This window comes from Pararge aegeria, chromosome 3 (assembly GCF_905163445.1).
Source record: "Pararge aegeria chromosome 3, ilParAegt1.1, whole genome shotgun sequence".
NCBI lineage: Eukaryota > Metazoa > Arthropoda > Insecta > Lepidoptera > Nymphalidae > Pararge > Pararge aegeria.
In genome coordinates, this window is record NC_053182.1 from 4,831,706 (window position 1) to 4,853,316 (window position 21,611).

At 37.6% G+C, this 21,611-nt stretch overlaps 1 protein-coding gene across 2 annotated transcripts; it reads right to left on the minus strand.

Moving 5' to 3' along the window:
• Nucleotides 1-862: 862 nt before the first annotated feature.
• Nucleotides 863-15,905, minus strand: LOC120637403 (protein-glucosylgalactosylhydroxylysine glucosidase). Of its 2 annotated transcripts, none has more exons than XM_039909232.1 (15): nt 15,806-15,905; nt 15,294-15,668; nt 13,450-13,781; nt 11,764-12,066; nt 11,171-11,271; nt 10,365-10,500; nt 9,920-10,067; nt 9,086-9,233; nt 8,185-8,275; nt 7,294-7,381; nt 6,142-6,339; nt 3,728-3,896; nt 3,021-3,192; nt 2,050-2,190; nt 863-1,230 (listed from the first exon to the last, which is right to left on the minus strand). In XM_039909232.1, exons 2-15 carry the CDS (start codon nt 15,467-15,469, stop codon nt 1,121-1,123), a joined length of 2,313 nt encoding a protein of 770 aa, XP_039765166.1. In that variant the 5' UTR covers nt 15,470-15,668; nt 15,806-15,905; the 3' UTR covers nt 863-1,120. The 2 variants fall into 2 exon arrangements, with proteins under 2 accessions (XP_039765166.1, XP_039765165.1); XM_039909231.1 differs by having other exon boundaries at nt 15,755-15,891.
• Nucleotides 15,906-21,611: the final 5,706 nt, after the last annotated feature.

Consider the following 21,611-nt stretch of genomic DNA (forward strand, 5'->3'; position numbering starts at 1 on the left):
CTACTTAAATGACCGCAGTCTGCCGTTAAAGCTGATTTACACTTATCAAGTCGTGCGGTTCTGACTCGATTAAGTAACTGTAACTTCAGTTAAAACTAAATTCTTTATAAGCCTACAAGTTTACAAGTTTTTAACAATTCAAATTGGATGGTAGTTTAGATCTTCAGCTAGCCCATGACGTATCTATGAGTTAGAACCAATTTATAAAGACGTAAATTGATTCATTCAATTTGTACTAAGTGCGTAGTTGGTAAAGGGTGAAATGGAGTGGCCTGAATTCCTTTAAAATACTGTGGTGGATTCATAAATGAACAGGATTAATTAATATTGAATATGACACGAGACCATGCAGAACCTATGCTATATATTTAACTGAAGCTTGTCGAAAAACAGTTTCCCTGAGCTGACGTATTTCTACCACGGCCACGGATTAACTAGAATGTTAATTATTTTGGGTACGACCTGGAAATTGAAACCCAAACCTCATAATCCGTATTTAAACTTACATATTATTATTTTTTATACTTACGTATTTTAAAATTACTTCACTAAGCTAATTACTTGACTACTTAATGCCAGTAAGTGTAAATCAGCCTTAAAACCCGCACTACTACTAATTCGGGCGAGCTATAGTCTTGCGTATGTTGTACTCTTGCGGGTCTTTCGGCCACTTGGGATAAACTTTTTAACAGCTATACCCATGTATAGCTGTTAAAAAGTTATTAAACCATTTTAATAAAATATACCAGAAAGCTCTCGGCATTATAGTGCCTATCATTAATAGTAATAAAAATATTGATCTACGACTTTTCAAAATTCAATAAAAAAATATTTCATACAAAAAAAAAAAAATTCTCGTTATTTCTGTAAAGTGTCATTACACTGTGAAACCAAATAAATGAGATTCGACTAAGTCGCGTGGTTCGCGCGCTGTTACCGATGTGATATTACAGAGTAGTAAATAGGTAGAGTATCTATGTACAATATTTAATATTTCTAAACTATTAAGTTAAAAAAAAGGAACAAAAGTTACTAGTTTTAATGTTTACAACTACAGGCTGAGCTTTCTGGTATATTTTTATTAACCTGTGTTGTTTGTATAGTTATATTACATGGCACATTATAATCCTATGGGCCTGAGATAGTTCTGTCCGATGGTGTCGACGGGCAGCTTGCAGTCCTTCCACGGCACTGTGCGTATCGTGAACGGTCCGGTGCCTTTCAGCGTTACTGGAAACCAACAAATCAACAAATTACAGTAATAAGTGAGGTTTTATATCATTGTTTTAAAGGACCTTAGATATTTTCATACGAGCAATTGCAAATAAACATAAAAATAAACCACTATCCCCCTGAAAGGACAGAACTGAACGGCTAGGCATGGGCAGGAGACATTTTGCCCCCAGGGGAAAGGATAAATTATTATCTTCCCCACAGCTTTATCAACAAGTCAAAGTCAAAAATATCTTTATTCAAGTAGGCCCATAGGTGGCACTTTTGATGCGTACATAAGAATTACACGGTAGTGAGATGATGGCGATAACCACATTCGTAAACTTAAAGCTACGAGGGTTCCAAACGCGTCCTGGTCTAAGAAGCCCACGACAAACTTAGCCGGGTGTTTTTTTTTTGTTATCACCATCTCACAATGTCATTTAAAAAAACTCACACTCACAAGTGAAACTAATATATGCGTAATAATAAACCGGGTTGAATTCCCTGTAGCCGTGCTTTGGCAGGTGCATACGTTAATATCGTCAGGGGAAAAATGGGGGGATATTATTTTTGTCGGCCTGTGCTAGCCGTGCGGGGACTGGAATACTTCCAAGCAGTATTTCAACCTGAGGCGTAGATGGTAACTATCATGTGAGTCCAATTAAACCAGCGACCATGCCCGTCGGACCGAAACACGACAATGCTGCCATGGCGGTATAACTTCCCCGGATGAGCTCTGTCAGTACTATTTATTCAGTATTGTAAAATTAAACGATAAGTATTTTTAATTTAAATGGCGTTTACATTATCGTAAGTATAGAATGAGTTTCTTACCAATCATCCCTGGCACTAAGGTAACATTGTACTTCCCATTGTACATGAGAAGGGGCCAGTCGTCGTCCACAGATATGACTGTCAGTGTTGTTTGCAGAACACGAATGTCTAGCGTCAGGTTTGAGCCTAAGTACTTTATACCTGAGGAATAAAGTTTAGGTTATTTAGTTCCCTCTTCCATCTTACCCTAAGGATGCTGCTTAAGTATTTTGTACCTAAAAATAAGAATATAGCCTCTTTAGTTCCTTCTTTAATTTAATCCTAATGTTGCCTAAGCATTTTATACTAGAGGCATAAAAGTGTAATTCTTTAGTTCCTACTTCAATTCAAACTTAGAGACTGTAGCTGCTTTGGATTCCATAGAGCATAGACCCACCACGCTGCTCCAATGCGGGTTGGTGGGCTTCAACGATTATTACCAAAATTAAGTGATGATAACCCGGACCGTGAAGTGATGATAGCGCATTGGGCAGGAACTCGACTTCACTTTCAGAGGGCCGAGTTCGAATCCCAGCACGCACCTCTTATTTTGCTAAGTTATGAGCGTTTTAAGTCATTAAAATATTACTTGCTTCAACGGTGAAACGAACGGAAAACATCGTGAGGAAACATGCATGCCTGAGAGTTCTACATTATATTGTCAAAAGTGTGTGGAGTGCACCAATCCGCACTGGGCCAGCGTGGTGGAATACGGACATAACACCTTCTCACTGTGGGAGGAGACCCGTAATGCTCTGTAGTGGGCCGGTAATGTGATGACGATGATGATGAACCCAGAAAGTAGGCTTTACGCGCTTTCCGAGGCACGAAGCCTGACACCGCCGACTTCCTAACTCCGTGCTAGTACTGAAAATTCTGTAATAGAAAATACACAACCTATTAATTCGGCCTAACCCGGGATTCGAACTCAGGACGTCGTGATCCGTAGTTGAACATGCTCACCACGAGGCAGTTAATATAGGTTTACGTACCCTTAATCCTGAACTTGGTAGCTTCGGGAGGTAGTTGAGGCTGTGTTATCTCAAGTCGATTTAGATGTATTCGGATCCCCGCGTATCCAAACATGAGCGTTTGCAGGAAACCACCCATGCCGGTGTGGAAGTTCACAGCACCCACTTTTGGACGACGGAGTTCTGTCCAGACCTGATTTAGGGTGATATCGAGTCAAGAACAGGTTCGCAATTATCGGCAAATCCATGCTTAAAGCCAAACCTAAAAAGATTTTTGTAGCTTCCAGCGATTTATTGGTATGGATGTTCACATAATCACTTGTCTATACAAACTAATTCAAAGCATTCTAAGTTTTCACTTAAAACAATATTGAACATAAAAGACCGACACGAGCATAGTACCTACGCTACGCGTTATAAACAAGGCAACGCGATAAAGTAACAGGAGTCACTTGATTTTAATTTTGCATGTGATGTTAGGGCTGTACCTGTACCTAAAAAAATATGGCATTAGTTTACTCAAAAACTATTAGCGTTTCGGTTTAACAGATAAGTCTCAGAGACAGTAAATAATGTACTTACGTCTAAAGCCAGTTAAGTAATATATCGGTTTATGTAACCCATTAGTGAAAACTTCCATAGCGCGATGTAGGTTCTTGTGACGCCATCTAGTTTGGACACGTGGCGATCTCAAATCCAGTTGCGATCCAGTTGCTTATTAATGTTACCTTGAATGGCTCTCGGACATAACCCTCGTAGCTTTTATTGAAGAGCGTTGCTGCTCGTAGATTGTCCTGTATCTGCAGCTGACCAATTGTGTGCATACTCCATGTCATGGCAGGTCCGTTTCCACGAGTCACTGACTCATAGTATGTGAGGTCGTTTATTCGTGTGGAACTGCAATGTACACAAATGAAGTGAAATTAGACAAAAGACCTTTTTACACTCCTATGACCCTGGTACCTTCGGTGAACCTAATCTTTGCATGCTCACCATTATTGTGCTTCCATAGTCCCCAACCAATCAACCCGTATTGGAGCAGCGTGTTGGGTATATGCTCTAAGATCGTGTCTCCTATGATAGAGGAGACCTTTGCCCAGCTGTGGGACTTTAATATGCGGCAAATGCTCAAAATCAGGTGGTACAGTTTCATATCCAATAAGAAAGTGCAAAAACTAGTAGGGAAATACCGAGAACTGATGTCCACCGTTATGCCCACCAGTCGGCCCGGCCGTCGGTGATTGGGCAAACCCTCCCGTTTGGAGAGTTCTTTCTCTAATATTGACCTACATATCGGAAAGGAACGTCTAACAACCAGTATTGTAATGATATCAGTTTAACCAACGACTGTGATATTATGACCTAAAATAAATAATTCTCACTTGAGGCAATTAACCCTTTGAACAATGTGCACATTGAGAAATATACACGAACGTGGATTGCTTCATTGTGTATTCAAATCTACTTTAGTTGGCAGTTCAGTTACAATCAATCTAGATATATATATACGAATAGGTATTAAACCTAACTACCTAATATGAAAATAAAAAGCCTAGTGGATCTGGGCTTCAGGCTACGTGAGCAAGCGAACAATATTTATTTGTTCTGCAACATTAAACACAAGAAATAAAAAAAAAAATACAGAAAAGAACCGACTTTGTTATGCAACTAAAATGCGAGAAATAAATATTTTCTACAACATTTTTAAGTCGATGCCAAGTAAAATGTAGAAAGTTACTATCTATAGATCATATACTTAGTATTCATTTTTATATACCTAGTTGCAAAGAAAATTCTGATCTAACAAACATAGAAAAAAAAATACAACCGAATTGAGAACCTGCTCCTTTTTTGTAAGTCGTTTAAAAGGGGAACAAAATAAAAAAAAAGTAATTAAAGAAATTAAACTGAGTTAAAACTGAAGTTATCAATTGCACCCACTTGCTGCAAAAACTAAGAGATATTGTTGCTTGCTGCTTTATCGGTGAAGGAAAATCGTGAGGAAACCTGCTAGAATCAGTGTTCTTCATATTATTAAAGACGTATGAAATCTACCAATCCATGATGGATTGGTAGATTTGACGACTGACGCAGTGGGCAGCGACCCTACTTTTGAGTCCAAGGCCGTGAGTTCGATTCCCACCACTGGTAAATGTTTGTGTGATGAACATGAATGCTTTTCAGTGTCTATCTGTATATTATAAGTATTTATGTGTATTATCCATTCATAAAAATTATTCATGAGCTATCTTAGTACCCATAACACAAGCTACGCTTACTTTGGGACTAGATGGCGATGTGTGTATTGTCCTAGTATATTTATTTATTTACTTCATCAAATTATCATCATGTGGTATGTGTAATACAAATGTCAGCAATGATTGCACGGCGCACCGATTGATGGACTGGGACTATATCTGGTCTATCAGATGGCGTATACCTGTCAGTGATAATCGTTCAATCCGTGTAGAACAATGCACTGCTATTTTCAAGAACTGACTCCGGGTCATATCAAAATCGTTAAGACCGTACCGAAGAGCAAATTGTTGATGAATATTAATATTATCCCTACTAATATTATAAATGTCAATGTAAGTTTGTTTGTTACGCTTTCAAGCAAAAACTACTTAACCCATCCTCATAAAACTTTGTACACATATTCTTGGAAGTGTTAGAAGTAATATAGGATACTTTTTACCCGTCATTAAGCTCGGTTCCTTTGGGAGAGGGGATGAAAGTGTTTGACGATTTTACACCATAACTCCCGACAACTTATAACCGATTTGAATAATTATTTTGTACTATAGAGGTTATATTATGTGTTTAATTGCCCATACTTTGTGTAGATCTGAATGTGGTTGGAGATAGAGGACAGAACTCCTCAGCGGACAAACCCCTCATTTAAGGCTTAGCGATACTGAATACTTTAAATTTTTTTTGAACTTCAATTAAATTGAACACCACATCAAAAAAAAATCAAACGCAGACGAAGTCGCGGGCAACAGCTAGTTATTATATATTTGTTTTACATCCAGTTATATTCCCTTAGTCACCTCGTGCGACACCCGCTGGAGTGGCAGTTTAGTCAGGTAACGGCAATGACGATAAGATAAATATGAATGAAATGAAATTTACGACTCACATGTTCATAGGGTACTGCAGTGGAAAGCCCAATAACACAGCATCAGCCTGTTTAATCCCCTCCCCCCTTCTATACCCTTGGAATTGAGGGTGGTAATCTAGTGTCTCATCATATGGTAGAGTCAGACTCCAGGCGATGTCTGCCCAGTGGTCTGGATCTTTAGCCATGTAGTAGGACTTGCACTGGCAAGCTACATATCTGAAAAAAAGTTAGATTGCAACGTAGTTTTTTAAAAGTTATAATTGACGGACTTAGCATAATATGGCCACCTGATGGTAAGTGGATAACTATATAACATATATTCTCTTCAACATAATATTCTGTGTGTTTCACTCAAGGCCGAAGCAGCACTATCTGGCTTCTCTATATAATTAGTTTATTAGAATATATCTATATTATTGTATGTATTTATACACTATAGTTTTCATCAGTAAAATATTCATCACATATCTCAGTACCCATAACACAAGCTACGCTTACTTTGGGGCTAGATGGCGATGTGTGTATTGTTTATTATTTATTTGGTAATTTTACTTTATTTGTGCATGTCTACTTATTATCACTTCGTATCAGTTATTTCTTTAAGTACTAACTCAGCTCTACTTTTCAATTTTCCTCACATTTGAGGGCTTCTGGAAGAAATCTGTTTAGAGATACGTTGTCCTTGTGCACGTCCTGTACTATTTATGTTAATTTTTACATTTCTGGTAGGTACCTAATATATAAATAAATATAAACATGGCAACACTTAACAGGGCATGCAAGGAAAACGTCCGGCAAAGTGCCGTCCTGTGTCCATCAACCTCTAATTCCACCGGCAATTATGCTCTTCAAACCAGAACGCAGCATTCCAACAATGCTGCTTAGCGGCAGAAATAATCATGGTTGTAGAACTTCCCCCGACGAGCTCCGTTGCAAAATCTACTAAAAGGGTCTAGTACTACTAATAAGCTCTACCGGTCAGCACATGATTTCTGTTTGCTCGCTCGTTTCACTTTAGAATTCCGCTAAAAAAGTTGTACAGTTAAATTAGTCTACTACTACTAAAAAGATCTACTGGTCAGAAAATGATATCCGTTTGCTCGCTCGTTTCACTTTAGATCCCCATCCTGAAAGTAGGTGGAGACTCTTATAAAATGTCAAGTTACTCACTGAGCCAAATAGAGAGAATATCCAGCAACTACGTTAGTAAACACTGAATTGGTCACGTTGCTATGATCTTCATCTGGACCCATCACATCTGAAAATAAAAGGTTTATACGTTACTTATTAGTAAATAATTATCTTTATATATCAATGCGTGAAGCAAAAACTTTGTACCCCTTTTCACGAAAATAGCGCAGACGGAGATTTGAAATTTCCCACATTTCTAGTTTATAATATACAGAGGAGAGCAGGATACAATTTTTTTTATAAATTACGCATAAAAAAATTAAAAGAAAAAACATGTATTTGGCATTGGCACACACGCATGTTATATCTACTCTTTTTTAATCATTTCAAATTAACAGTGTTAGTATGCCGTGTCAACTTAATGATGTTCAAACTTATAATTCAAATTAATTATGGTCAAATTTCGACCAGTGGCCACTGGGCGACCACCAGCTTTGGCCTCCAATTTGTGGCGTAGCATGTTGGACTAAGGATCAAGAGTTCTGGATTCCATGCACGGTTCGGGTAAAAATTTCTCGTTCAGAAGTCATCAGCAACATCCCAGAGTTAAGAGGTGACTTGGTCCCCCGTTCTTAGGACAGCACGGTTAAGCTTCAATCTTATAGAGTCTGCGTCAGTAGTTAAAGTGAGATAAAGGTAACTGTCTCATTGTAGGAGGAGACCTGGCTGATAATGGGTTGTTAATGATGATGATGATGATGATAATAGTACCGGAACGCTAACTCACTAGGCGAACCGTCTGCAGTATATCGAACCTGGCCCCTCTCACACAAAACCACAGTGCTCGCCTCTGCGCCAGGGAGATCGTCAAAATATAGACATTATGAGGCAGATTGCAATGATTTATAGGTTTCGATAAGGTTAACTCACTCGCTATATCATAGAGGCCGCTCGAGTAGTTGATAACAGCGCGGGAAGCCCAGAAGTCAGCGATGTTGGTCACTATCGAACATCCTCCGTGCTGGAAATTATTAACTTCAATTATTATTAAGAAAAACTCTCCAAAAAGTCTCTACAGGATTACCGAGGATTAAGATTCTACTAGATTTTAATACTAGGCGTTACGGACAACTTTAACTAGTCCGTTTGATGCGTTAGTACTTATAACATATTTTTTTATCATGTTAGTGAGATAATAATGGGGCAAATCTATCTATCTAAACTATCGCATTTAAAATATTAGTAAGATGGTAAAAGTATATAATAGATAGATATAGATTTTTGTACACAAGTGTATTCATTCATTCGAGATAATGAAGTCTTCGTAGAATTTTTATTATTCTTATTTACCAAAACTAAGTTAAATTTAGTTTAACTTCTGCAGCCACGTTACAGGACGTGTTACTTGCATGACCTATTTATAAGCGTAGTTTGCTCTGTTCATAGGCGACGGTTTTCAGGTTACTATCAGTCATGGACATTCTGCTTGGTCCATCATTTCTTACTGTTACAGTCTACTGATGATGTAGTTACTACGTGCCGTGTGAACAAATTCTGACAGATCAGAATAAGGTTGTCACCACCCCTCGTCTTCCTGCGGGTTTCGTACGAGGCGACTAAGGGAATATAACAGAGAACAGGCAACAGCGTCCTCTGTTTTACTACTACCATCTACTATAATCATGGATCACCAACCGTCTGCCCAGTGTGGTGATTATGGAGAATCCCGCCCTTTGCGAGAGGCCCTAACAGTCCAGCAGTACACTGTTATAGGCTGATGATGATGGTGTTAAGAAAAGGGCAATTTCAGAAGTTAAGAACTGTTAAATACCTTCAACCAGTCTTCATCTCTAGTCATGGACAAATATTGCCTGGCTGCAAACGCGATGCACGCGGTAATGTGTTGCTCAAACTCCGCTACATCAGGACAACAAGGCTGTGTCACTTCACTACCAGTGTACGCACTTTCCCATGGAAACCTGTGGATATTACAAAATGTATTTACTTATAACTCCTACAGTATCAGAACCTGTAATAGTCCATAGCTGGCCGAAAGTTCCTCGAAGCCTTCCACAACGGGAGGGTTTGCTTATAGTCATCGCATAGTAGAATAACATAGAGGATGCTGCTGTCCGTGCTATTATCTCCGTTATCTTATCTCCCTTAGTCGCCAAGTACTGATCTGCTTGACTAAAGGCCTTTTTTTATATATATTTGACGGAACAAGCAGGTGGCTCATGGCTGGTTGTTTGTAGAAAAACCACCGCCTATAAGCACAGCAACACTTCGCATGGCATGCAACAAACACGTCCTGAAACGTGCCGCCCTGTGTCCATCAACCTAAGGCGAAGGTGGTAAGCCTCATATGCCTGTTATAACACCGGCAACCACGCCCTTTAGACCGGAATACAGACTTGCAATAAAGCTGCTTGGGGAGCAGAAATAAATATGGTGATAGTAAGTCAACTTTATCACGAAAATCTATTTATGTTTACTTAGATATCATTTAGGTATTATTTAGCTCTGGCTTCAGGCTGTCAGCTGAAATCAGCGTCCTTTACTCAATTTTATAATGTAGGTAAGGTACGTCATGCTGAACTGTACACCCGTTCCTACTGAAGTGAAAGCAAACAATAATAAATGCATTTTGTTCTTTCTCTCTTACCTATATCCTTTACTTCCGGTAATTCTAGCTAGTTCAGCAGCTACGTACGCGTTGTCGAGACGATACTGGAGCAGTTGTCGAGCATACTGCGGGTACAACACCAATATTGGAGGGAACATCCACATCTCTGTGTCCCAGAAGCTGTGACCTGAAAAAAACAACAAACAAATTAACTTACTTGTAACTACCAAGAAACAAAAGGCTTTTTCCCTTTTCTATGTAAGAAGAAAGTTACTTCATATAACAAGAACAAGGAAGAATGATCTACAATTTGGACCACAATATTTTGAACTGCGGAACTGCATTTGGTTATCTAAGATCTATAGATAAGTGCAAAATTAACCGCTACCAGAGATTTTTAATTATTGATATTTCGAATATCCAGCTTTTAAAAAGGTCGAAGTCAAATGACATGTTCTTTAAGTTTCTAAAGTAATGTTTTTACCTTCATAGTCGTCAAAAGTACCACCTCTAGCCAATCCTGTTGGACTGAGACCGAAGAATCGATCTAGCGGAAAGTGAGACTCCTCAGATGGCAGCGAGCTCAAGAAATAGTACCAAATCCCGTTGACTATTTTAGCCTGTAAAGTTAGATAAGTGTATATAGAATCCAAAAAGAATAAAGCATCAAATTTTCTGCTCTAGAATCATCATCATCATCTCACAATTGCCCCTCCTACACATTATTATATTTATTTGATGAAGATCTTTCTTTGCGGCGATCTGACATCATCGGCTTCTACTGTCGCCTCCGCAAACTTGTTAGTGAAGATCATATAATACCGTTACTGTTTAGTGAGGATAAAAGGACCATTATTTTTATAGCTTTCTTGAGTGAAGTCAAATGGAAGCTTTTTTTCGAAAGTATTTAGTGTATTTTCACGCACGTTTGAAAAAAAAATGTTTACATCATCAGCTTCAAGTGTCCACCGCTGGACATACTTAAGCCTTTTCGAGTTTGGACCACCTCACATGACCTTTCTCACCCAGTCGCTTGCTGCTAACTTGTTAAGGTCATCTGTCCAACGGGCTGGATGTTGTCCCACACTTCACCTATTGATCCGCGGTATTTACTCTTTTTCCTTAACTTAAACACGTCTTCCTCAACGGCCATCAGTTCTACGATAGACATCAGCCGCCCATTGCCATTTCAGTCTGCTAATTTCTTGGATCTTTGGGCCATGTCGCTGATTTTAGCTCTGCTATGGATTTCTTCATTACGACTTTTTCCCTAATCCCATTTCAACTTACCAACTGCAAATTCCCTTCTATTTCCAATCCACCCTGCTTGTACAGCCTCCCCCACTGCTCTACGTGCTTCTCGAACAACTCCTCACCATCCTCCTGCAATACTGTCATACATGTAACTTTACCATACTTGTGTGGAATAATTTAATCATACCAATATATTAGAACGAAGATCAAAATTTTGTGAAGAGGGCACACGGTAGGTCAAACAAGAAATATTGTACTTTTATAATTGTAATTTTGGTCTCGTGTTTCACTCTATGTAGAATCACATTTTTCATCTTAAAGACGTGTTAATTATGTAATCCCCTTGCAAGTATTTACTAACTACATAAATTATCAGGGTAACCAAATAACTATTGCGAAATCCGGAAATTTTAAATGACATAGTTCCTTATAAAATATAAGTTAATCCAAATTTCTAGTCTACTTTCTAGAACTACTTTTGAGAGTTTAAGGGTGTGCTAATTTACCCCACCTTTTCCTTAATGATAATATACTCTTTACAAGATTTTAATAAATCTTTTTGTCATGTGATTTTTGATGGGCAACCCCTACCACATCGCACAAGTTAAAAATATTATGGTTAAACTTACTTTTGATAAACTCTTGTCTCGCTACAGATTCGTTTTTATCAACAGTCATGAAAAACGTAATAACTTTACTCCTAGAATGCGGCACCACAAGATGGTCAGGCACGGACGACCAATAAGCGCAAACGTCCTCCAGCATGCCCTGGAACGCAGGGTCTTCTACTTCCTTTGTCTTCCCACAGGCTTTCCATACCAACATTTCGTTGATAATTTCTGGAGTTGGGGACCCGAAGGAGATATCCTTGCTTTCGGGTCCTGGCATTTGCTTGATTGCTATCCAGATTTCGTGATGGACAAAGTTTGGATCTGGAAAACGAGTTTGTATAAAAATTTTTGCTATATCTCTATATATACATATATACCTTACTAGATATGCCCGCATAAATTTCGGGACGCAGCGTACTGCTACTTAGAGTCTACACCTGTAGTAATACTTGACAAACATTTTTTTTATCATTCTTAAAAAATATATATTTTTTTTTTAATAAATAGTATCCTAAGTATGTTAATTCTGTTACCTCCAAGAATACGTGTACAAAGTTTCATGATCATCGGTTTAGAAGTTCGGTAATCATTCGGTAGATCGGTCGCGAAAGCGTAACAAACAAACTTACATTCACATTTATAATATTAGGAGGATATGATTTAAGTAGCTGAGTTTTTAAAATCAAGATTGTAATAGCAATTTCACAGTTATACATTTTGGTATGTTCAATTTTCTATTTATATTAAGTGCCTTACAAATATTTTATAGCAGATTTTCTTCTGTTAACAATGGCTAAACACCGTTTAGGCCGCTTGTCTTTTAAATTAACATAATATAATTATAATGCTAAGTATATTTTAAACAAAATATTATTGTCAGTTAAGTTCATATTAGTTAAAGGATCAAAAACTATAAGACCACAATAATTATTAACTTTTTTCGCATTAAATTGTGAAAGTTAAGTAAGTAAAACTTCAGCAAGAAGTTCAACTTTTACGCAGCATTGTACAGTAATAACACATTAAATTATTTATTTAGTGGTACGACTGCTTCTATAGCTATGAATCGTGGTCGCTAACTAAATAAACAGCGGGCGATGGTGAGAGAGCTATGCGTGGAATATCCACGTGATCAAATCAGTTATAAGGAGCTCAATGAGTCGCGAAGCTAAAGTGGAAGTGGGCGCGGCAAATAGCTCGAAGAGCCAATGCACGTTGGGGTCCCAAAGTGCTGGAATGGCAACCTCGCACCGGCAAACGCAGCATCGGCAGACCCCCTTCACGAGGTGGACATATGACAGCCGATTGGCGCAGTGGATAGCGACCCTGCTTTCTGAGTCCAAGGCTGTGGGTTCGATTCTCACAACTGGAAAATGTTTGTGTGATAAACATGAATGTTGTTCAGTGTTTGGGTGTTTATCTGTATATATGTATTTATGTAGGTATAGGTATTATTCATTAAAATATTCATCAGTCATCTTGGTTCCCCTAACTCCAGTTACGCTTACTTTGGGGCTACATGGCGATGTGTATATATTAATTTACTCATTATATGGCATCAAGCGAGTGGGAGGGAGCCGCTGGACCCAAGATCGTGGTATTTGGAACTCCCTGCAAAGACCTAAGCCCAGCTGTGGACGTCAATCTGTTGGATTAAAGAAGACCACGTGTACCCACAGTCGAATATATTTTTACTTTGCTTACCTGCATGAGTCTTTGGTTCAACTTTTATTTGGTTCACAATAGACCTAGTATAGTATCTATGAGCGAAGATTCTCTGTGTTACGACTGATCTGTCTCTATCAACGGTCACTTGGAAGACCCCGTGTTTTGTGTCTAGACTGTAAACTGGACTGTAAGGATGGTTAGTTAGGGTGGAATTGAGACGTATGTTTGCCCAGGCTGGTATTCTAGCTCGTCTGCTCTCGCCCTTACGACCGTTGTACAGACCATTCATGTAGACCGTATCGCTGAAGACGTTGGTAGCTAAGTGACCATTTCCGATTGAAGGCATGAATCGATCATCTGATGGTAGGCTAGAATAGACAAATAAAAACAGAAATAAATAAAGAAAAACTCGAGTGTAGCAACCGCAATAACCAAAAACCTATAATCTTCTTGTTTATTTCACTTGGGAGGTGCATGTAAGCTTTTGCAATCTTAACCGTTGATATGTGATGTTGCAGTCTAACGTCCATTTTCAATATTCAATCTATCCGTAATCTAAAGATTTATTACTTAGCAACATTGTTTCTGTCAACAAATATCCATACAATTTTTAACGAATAACAAAATTGCGGTAAATTTGTACCTACCTATTTATTTTAAAAAGAAGGATAAAAAGAAACGTCGTTACATTCCGGATATCAGAAATTCCACGTAGAAATTGCGTGTAGAAACTGATCGTTAAAAAATCCATTGTTGTGAGGCAATTGTGATAATTTTATTAAATTTTAGAACATAAAACTAGAGCTACGAGCTTATTAATGCCTGTGTTATTTTAATTTTAGATAATGGCGTGTTTTATATAATTTTCCGACGATAAAAAATATAGTTAATAATAAAATAATATGCTGGTATTTATAACTCCACTGTTATTATCATTTTAATTTTAAGTAGATGCTGCATTTAAAATTATACTCCTATAAACGTTCGCGAAGGTGGTCTTAATGCCTTCTTTTTCTTTTTACTGAATGCGTTCTGCAGTTCACTACCTTTAGTTGTATAATCAATGTACTTTGTGGATATTGCTCTCAGCGGTGATTGAAATTCTGGTGAGTTGCCATTGGGTTGCATAATATTTCATAATGTCGTGTTCAAAGAACATTTTGGCGCTTTTGGCGCGTTAGGGAAAAATGGCGAGAGTAAATTTTTACGATGCGCGCGCACACCGTCACAGAATAATTTGAAGTTATAATTATTTTGGCGCGTTGGGGAGAAATGGCGAGGGTAAATTTTTACGATGCGCGCGCACACCGTCACAAAAAACCGACACCATGAACTTAGCTATAGTCTACATTTGACTTTGTCAAAGAAAGGTTTGTCGTTTTTCCTACAAACGTAGAATAAGGCGAAAGATAAAACTTTTGAAAAGATTTTTATTTTGTAACGCCCAAGAAGCTATAACTTCTAACGCGTGTACATAAGAACACACACTTTTTTTTGTACGCCTTTTACTGCAATCTCACTTGATGGTAGGAGAAGGAAGTGGGCTAATTAGGGGTGGAGTATATATATATTTGAAGCCCATTTACCTTCGATGGGCGAATCAATTTCTACATAGTACCCGAACACTGAAATGCTTAGTCACGTTTGTGTCGGTGAAAATTTTGAAATTATAAATTCCCAAATTGTCTTCGCCTGGAATTAAAACCGCAAGTGCAGTGGTTCATAAGACGGAGGCTCTTATAAACCACTAGCACTGCGCCAGGGAGGTTTTCTTAAACACAATTTTATTTATCTGTACCTACTTGAATTAATAATACATGCATAATACACAAAAAGAAATAATTTGCCAGAAGAATAAATTATACGACTATAATATTTACCTGTGTGCAGAAAAAATGTACGGATCTTCGCTGACATCCTCAGTTTCAACCAAAAACTGCTCAACGATTACATGACCGCGACCCCTGGTGGCCAAAAATATAACCACCAAAGCGGCCGCTCCAAGCAACCCCAACATGGCCGCCACTTGTTTGTTTCGCGCCAAAAAGTTCCACATCCACGTAGAAATTTAAGACTTTTTTTTTACAAATGTTTTTTTTTTACTGACTGGATATAAATAAATTCGTCTTCTTTGGTGCTGTTTCTAGAATGCCAGATAGTAAGAACAATAGCGTTTCACGGGACATTTAAAGTTTTCTATCATTATTATCTACTTCTTTTTGAGAGTTGTGTAATTTTGTTATTTTTCAGAACCACTGAAAAAGTGATGTGCTTGTGTTATCCACTACGAATAAATAAAATATTTTTTCTTATTTAATTCATTTTTTTACATTCTACTCACTAAATATTACTGAATTTTTATTATTATTAGTTCACTGGTTGAAGTTACTACCGTAAATCCTTCTTTTGCGTGCTCTATTCCCGAACTGTCAGATGGAACACTGGATTTGAATTGCTGTTGTGGTATTACAGATAAGCTCCACACAAAGCAGGTCGCGCCCGTGTACTGCGGTCTCTAGATTACGCGACCCAGCTGACATGACACACTTTATTGTTCTATTAGCAACGATAATGAAACCTATTGTAGGGTCATCGCTTTGTCTGCATATCCTGCTCTCATATCTGATGAGAAAAATACGTATTTTTAATTTTTTTCAAACGATGTCCTACTATATCCCTAATTTATACCTAAGTATAAAAAAATATTATACCAATTACTAAAGAGTTTTCTTTTTTTGTCTTCATTTAGATTAAGGCAAAGGCAACCCTGTCTAGAACTACTAATTCAATTGTCACTTCCTGATTGTATTAAGTGGAAGGACCTGCTGAGACAGTAGTTATATAAGACAAGACAATACTATGATAAGATCAAGTGAGTTAATTATCTCAACCTGTGATCCAGTTCATTGACCTAATCTTCAGGCCACACGTTGTGTATATCAGATATAGAAACAAACCTATCCTTACCTTTATTTATATCTATGTCTTTAGCCGATTGCCTGGTTTTTTTTTCAATTAATGTTTGATAGGTTAGGTTAGTACCTATTATTCAAGTCTTAATAACTAAGTGCCGGAAGAACAATATGTGAGAAGACTCGAGCGAGTGGTCTTCGAACAATCCATGTTGCCGTACAAGTGATGCTCCGTAACGTGGTCGCAGACTATGGGTCTCATTTGAAGGCTTCGAGTCAGTTCAGCGGAGAGAGAAATGCTTGGAGTATCTCTACATGATCAAATAAGGAATGAGGAGATCCGTAAAACCAGAGTTAGTCGCGAAGCTGAAGAAGCATTGAGCGGGGCACATAACTCGGAGAACCAATGGACGTTGGGGTCTCAAGTTGCTGGAAATGCAACCTCGCACCGTTGTCGCGTCGCAAGAAGCCGCTGGACCCAAGCGGTACAAGAATGCTGTATTTGGATCAAAAGTACAGTGTAAAGTGTACAAAAGTACAGTGTAGTAGTGTAGTAAAGTGGTGTCCAGCAGTGGACGTCCATTGGACGGCCGATTGGCGCAGTTTGCAGCGACCCTGCTTTCTGAGTCCAAGGCCGTGGGTTCGATTCCCACTACTGGAAAATGTTTGTGTGATGAGCATGAATGTTTTTCAGTGTCTGGGTGTTTATATGTATATTATAAGTATTTATGTATTATATTCATAAAAATATTCAACAGCTATCTTAGTACCCATAACACAAGCTACGCTTACTTTGGGGCTAGGTGGCGATGTGTGTATTGTCGTAGTATATTTATTTATTATTATTATTATTATTATTGGTTGACATAATGATGATGACGTATAAAAAAGCATAATATACATGTATAAAACTCATGCATATATATTTTCAAAACTAACTGATCTGAAATACAAAATTAGCCGCTATATTATTTCAAGTCAAATGTAAAATGTTGAGAACCAGGACTGGGTCGCAGACGCTCGCTTCGTAAACTTCTAGAGTTATCTTAGAAAGATATCCGACAACTTTTTCAATAGAAGAGGTACAGGTTTCACGCAATGCTCTTCATCACTAAGGTAAGCTTTTTTACTACGACGGGGGAGAAATATTCTAAAAAGTTATCCGATTCACTAAAGAAGATTATGTGGGGTTTTTTACGGAGAGTATACTTAGGTTGGTTGAACGAAAAATCATATGTCCGAAAGTGGATGTCTACGGTTGAAAATACGACGATGACATTGATATCAATACACTGAAGAGCAAAAACGCTGCTTCTCATTCGGAGCTAGATACATCTTTATACTGACAGTATTACAAAAGTTCACTGTAATAAAATAAACAAGCGGCAGGTTACATAAACAGTAAAAACCACCGGGCCAGCCGGTCGGAATCACGTTTTCAATTCAGTAGCGGAGGCATCAGACCGTGCGCCCTCTAGTTCCGCTCTGCTGCCTCTGGGACGTTTCGACACATCCGAAACTCGAATCATTACAAATAAATCGGCTTTTACTGAACCATAATATTCTTGAAGATCTGGATATATCGAAATTAATAAATCCATACTAATACTGTTTAGGTCTTCGACCTGAGTGAGACATGGTATTCTCTGATGCGAAGAGAAAATTCTCCGAAAGATTTCAGAATAATTTGATACGGATGCTCAGTGAGACTGATTGATTTTGCGAAAAAAACAGATCTACAACATTATTTCTTTGATCCGATAGGTTATAACACAAAAATAACAAATCAAATGGAAGATCGACAACAGAAAGGCGGTGTCGTGTAAAAACCAAAACAAACAATCTGTCTTCAAACGAAAAACGCCATATATCGTGGGATAAGTGCTAGGAGAACAGAAGTCCAGGGAGAATTCAGGGAGGGATTCTTGTAAAGGAAACTTGCAGGTTTAAGGTCTCCCCATGATTCTCTCAAGGCGTATGAAGTCTACTAAATAGCTCTTTGTCAGCTGAAGAGAAGGGTTTTGACCAACCCTGCTCATTCTTAGAGGAGAACCGAGGACTGTGGGCTAGTTACAATGATAGATACGAATACTTATTATAAATTAGAAAGTACCTCTCTTTGTCTGTCTGTTCTTTTTCACGCCCAAACCACTCACTTCAAATTTCGAGAAAATTGGACAAGATTGCATACTGATCCAAGTTTTTTTGACCCGGCGAAGAAGATGGGCTCTGAGGGACACGAAAAAACGAACTAAGTACTACATATGTCGCGGGAAACAGCTAGTATATATAAACTAGTTAACTATTTTACTATAAAGCCGGACACCTCACCGATAAAGTTCATAAACTCTTTTAATATCGAAACTTCCGTTTGATAATTTCACTCCGAAATTATCAAACGGAAAAATAAAATCCGAAAGCTACGTTGATACCAGTGCTACGGTAAAATATCTAATTATTTAAAATTATTGTAGACCTTTGAAAAAAACTATGTATAGGATAAAAAAAAATCCCGTAGGTATCTTGCAACCTTGATTTCTTGTGCGTTTATATTACCATAATTTAATTATTATACCTATCTTCCAAAGAGGAATTAAACACTACGTAGGCAATAAAATAATAAAGTTAGAAAAAACAAAAACCTTCCTCGCCGTGTTATGTAATACGAATGCTGAAATTATACTGATGTTTAAGAAACCAGTGATTACGTGCGATTTATAGCATTTTATAACAGAGTTTCATCCTATATTCCAAAATGTATTCATATGATCCTCATATAATATAAGATATGCTATATAGACAATGGTCTCAAGTCAGGTCAGGTCTCAAAGCAAATAAAAACAATGGAATCGTTTGAGATACATAACGATCATTATTTTCACAACGCGTCGTAAAAACCAATTCATTGAAATCTTGTTGTCGGAGCCCCAAAAGGTGAATGTTAAAAACAGTAATTAGATTGATTCAGGATAATTACATATTAAATCAATGGATTGATAAAATCAATTTCAAGTATTGAGTTCTAAGACAACTTAATAATGAAATACGCAGGTGGATTTTTATCATCTTTAGGGGCATCAGACCATACACTCTCGAGATCTGCTCTACTGCCTTTGGACTTTTAATATGTAGGGACCTACTTCCCAAGCTTGATTTTAACAATATTATTTTTAATAGTAGCATTATATTGCGCAGTTTTCGTTATTTAAATAAAAAAATAGTTAAAATTTGATTCTAAGTAGTTTCAATTGACCGACCGAGAGAGAGCTTATTAATTACACTATAAAACTAACATTATTTAAAAAATTTAATTTCAATAATAAATTATATGCAAACTTAATTTCACTTATCATCTTAGTAAACGATCCAAATTGTAATGCTTCTTTGAAACCTGAACGACTTCAACAGTCTACAGTGCTCGACAATAATTATTATAAAGTTTCTTGAATCTTGATGAAATTTGTCTCAGAAATAACTTGCGTCCTCAAAAAAACAACATCACCTTTTCCGCATAGTTAAAAAAAATCTCACCTTTATAATGCGATTTCGTAAAAAAACTGAACTTCCTAAACTTTTCTTTGGTACAAAAAGAAACACGGACCAACAGCCAGTTATGTAAACGGTAATACCAACCTAGCCTTGTATTTCGCTTTTAAATGTCGAATAAATACGATTTTCTTATATAGTCGCATCTCGGACCCCATACTTTTCAGTAAGAAGTAGACTGTTGACTTTTATAAGATATCCCCGGGTAAAATATATTGTAACATAAAATTAAACGCTCTTCAAGTTTACATGTAGTCATACATTATGTCATCCTAGTACAATGCATGCTATGATTGCAGAAAGATTATTTTCATTGCAATTGTTATTTCTGTGCCGTTTGGATGTTGACTTAATCTTATGCCATTATTCGTTTTAAACCTATCTACGTTTATGATATCTATCATGAGAATAATATTCGACTAGGTACACCAACTAAGTCTTTAATTTTCTTAGTATATTTTTCGAATAACTAAAGATGTAGAGTATTACAAACGTCATTCAAATGTTTGATCTCGTATAAAAAATACTTTTATCTTTAGCATACCTAGTGCTTTATGCTTCAGTTTCTCGTTCGAGGGATCGAGTTGGATCCCGGGCCGCATCATTCACATTTCAGAGTTATCTGTCTTTTATTTAAGCAATGAAATATAACTTGCTTGAAATTTATTTATTTAAAGCAACTAAGGCCCACAAACGACATTAAGTATAGTTTGGAATTTTCTTGTTAGTAACTTAAAGACTATTTATGACTATGACTATGTCGGTAAAATAATCCTTTCTCAATCTAAGAGGAGACCCCGTGGCCTGCAGTGGTGTGGCAACGGGTTGATAATAATGTCCGTTAAATGTTTTGCATAAGTACCGTACTCTGTAAAATAAGAACGTTATTTTTCCGCTTTAAACATTTTTAGGCAAATTTAACGAATTTTCCGAAACTAACTAAATTTTGCATTCATAATAGATTTAAAAACTTTATATGATATTTGTTTTTGTATGCTTCCTCTATTAAGCACCAGGAAGAATAATATCTTCTTTCACATTATCATAACAGTGTGAAAGAAGGTGGCGGCCATTTGCCGCTCCTGGCGAGGCAGGAGATAGCTATTGGGCTAGCTCCCGTAATTATATAGGTTTATCTACTGTCTGAGGGATCAAACCGTACCGATTCCCTCCTCTTAAGTAGCCTCGGTAATAAACTGCGGTGGTTGAGAGTCGTCCGGGAAGTATACAACAGGTTCCCCGGGCGTCTGGTAAAGTCAACAAGAGGGGCAGGCCGTGGAGGTTTTTATTTTAGGTATTTTATAGCGGGGGTTCGATACTCTACGTCTTGCCAAAGGGATAGTGTCCCAAATTGCCATGATTGGTGATCATACCTGAGAACTTCAACTTCACGCTCACGTTTAGTAGTAGTAATAAAGCATTTTACTTCAAGTAGTAGTTCTTCTTGCACGTCAGGTTGATGGACACATGGCGACACTATGTAGAACGTTCCGTGCTTGCCCTGCGGAGTGGTGCTCTGCAGTCGCGTGCGTATAGGGTATGCACAGGGTATGCACTAAGCTGGCAAATTAAAAAAACATCCAGTACGGGTTATAAAAAACGTAAGGATAGGCATTGTAAGAGTTATTCAAAGCCTACCCCTAAAGTTTTTATAACTTGTATTGGAGATTTTCTCTAAATTCAAATTCAAATTTTTCTTTATAATATAACATAACAAGTTCCGTGTTACAATCGGCCATG

Bases quoted from the DNA above. Each gene is read 5' to 3' on its own strand.
- LOC120637403 (XM_039909232.1), bottom strand. From the start codon at position 15,469: ATGTGGAACTTTTTGGCGCGAAACAAACAAGTGGCGGCCATGTTGGGG. The intron at 12,067-13,449 runs GTAAGCAAAGTA...CTCGTTTTCCAG, and splicing joins TGAACCAAAGACTCATGCAG to ATCCAAACTTTGTCCATCAC. The intron at 3,193-3,727 runs GTAACATTAATA...ACCCTAAATCAG, and splicing joins ATGTCCGAGAGCCATTCAAG to GTCTGGACAGAACTCCGTCG.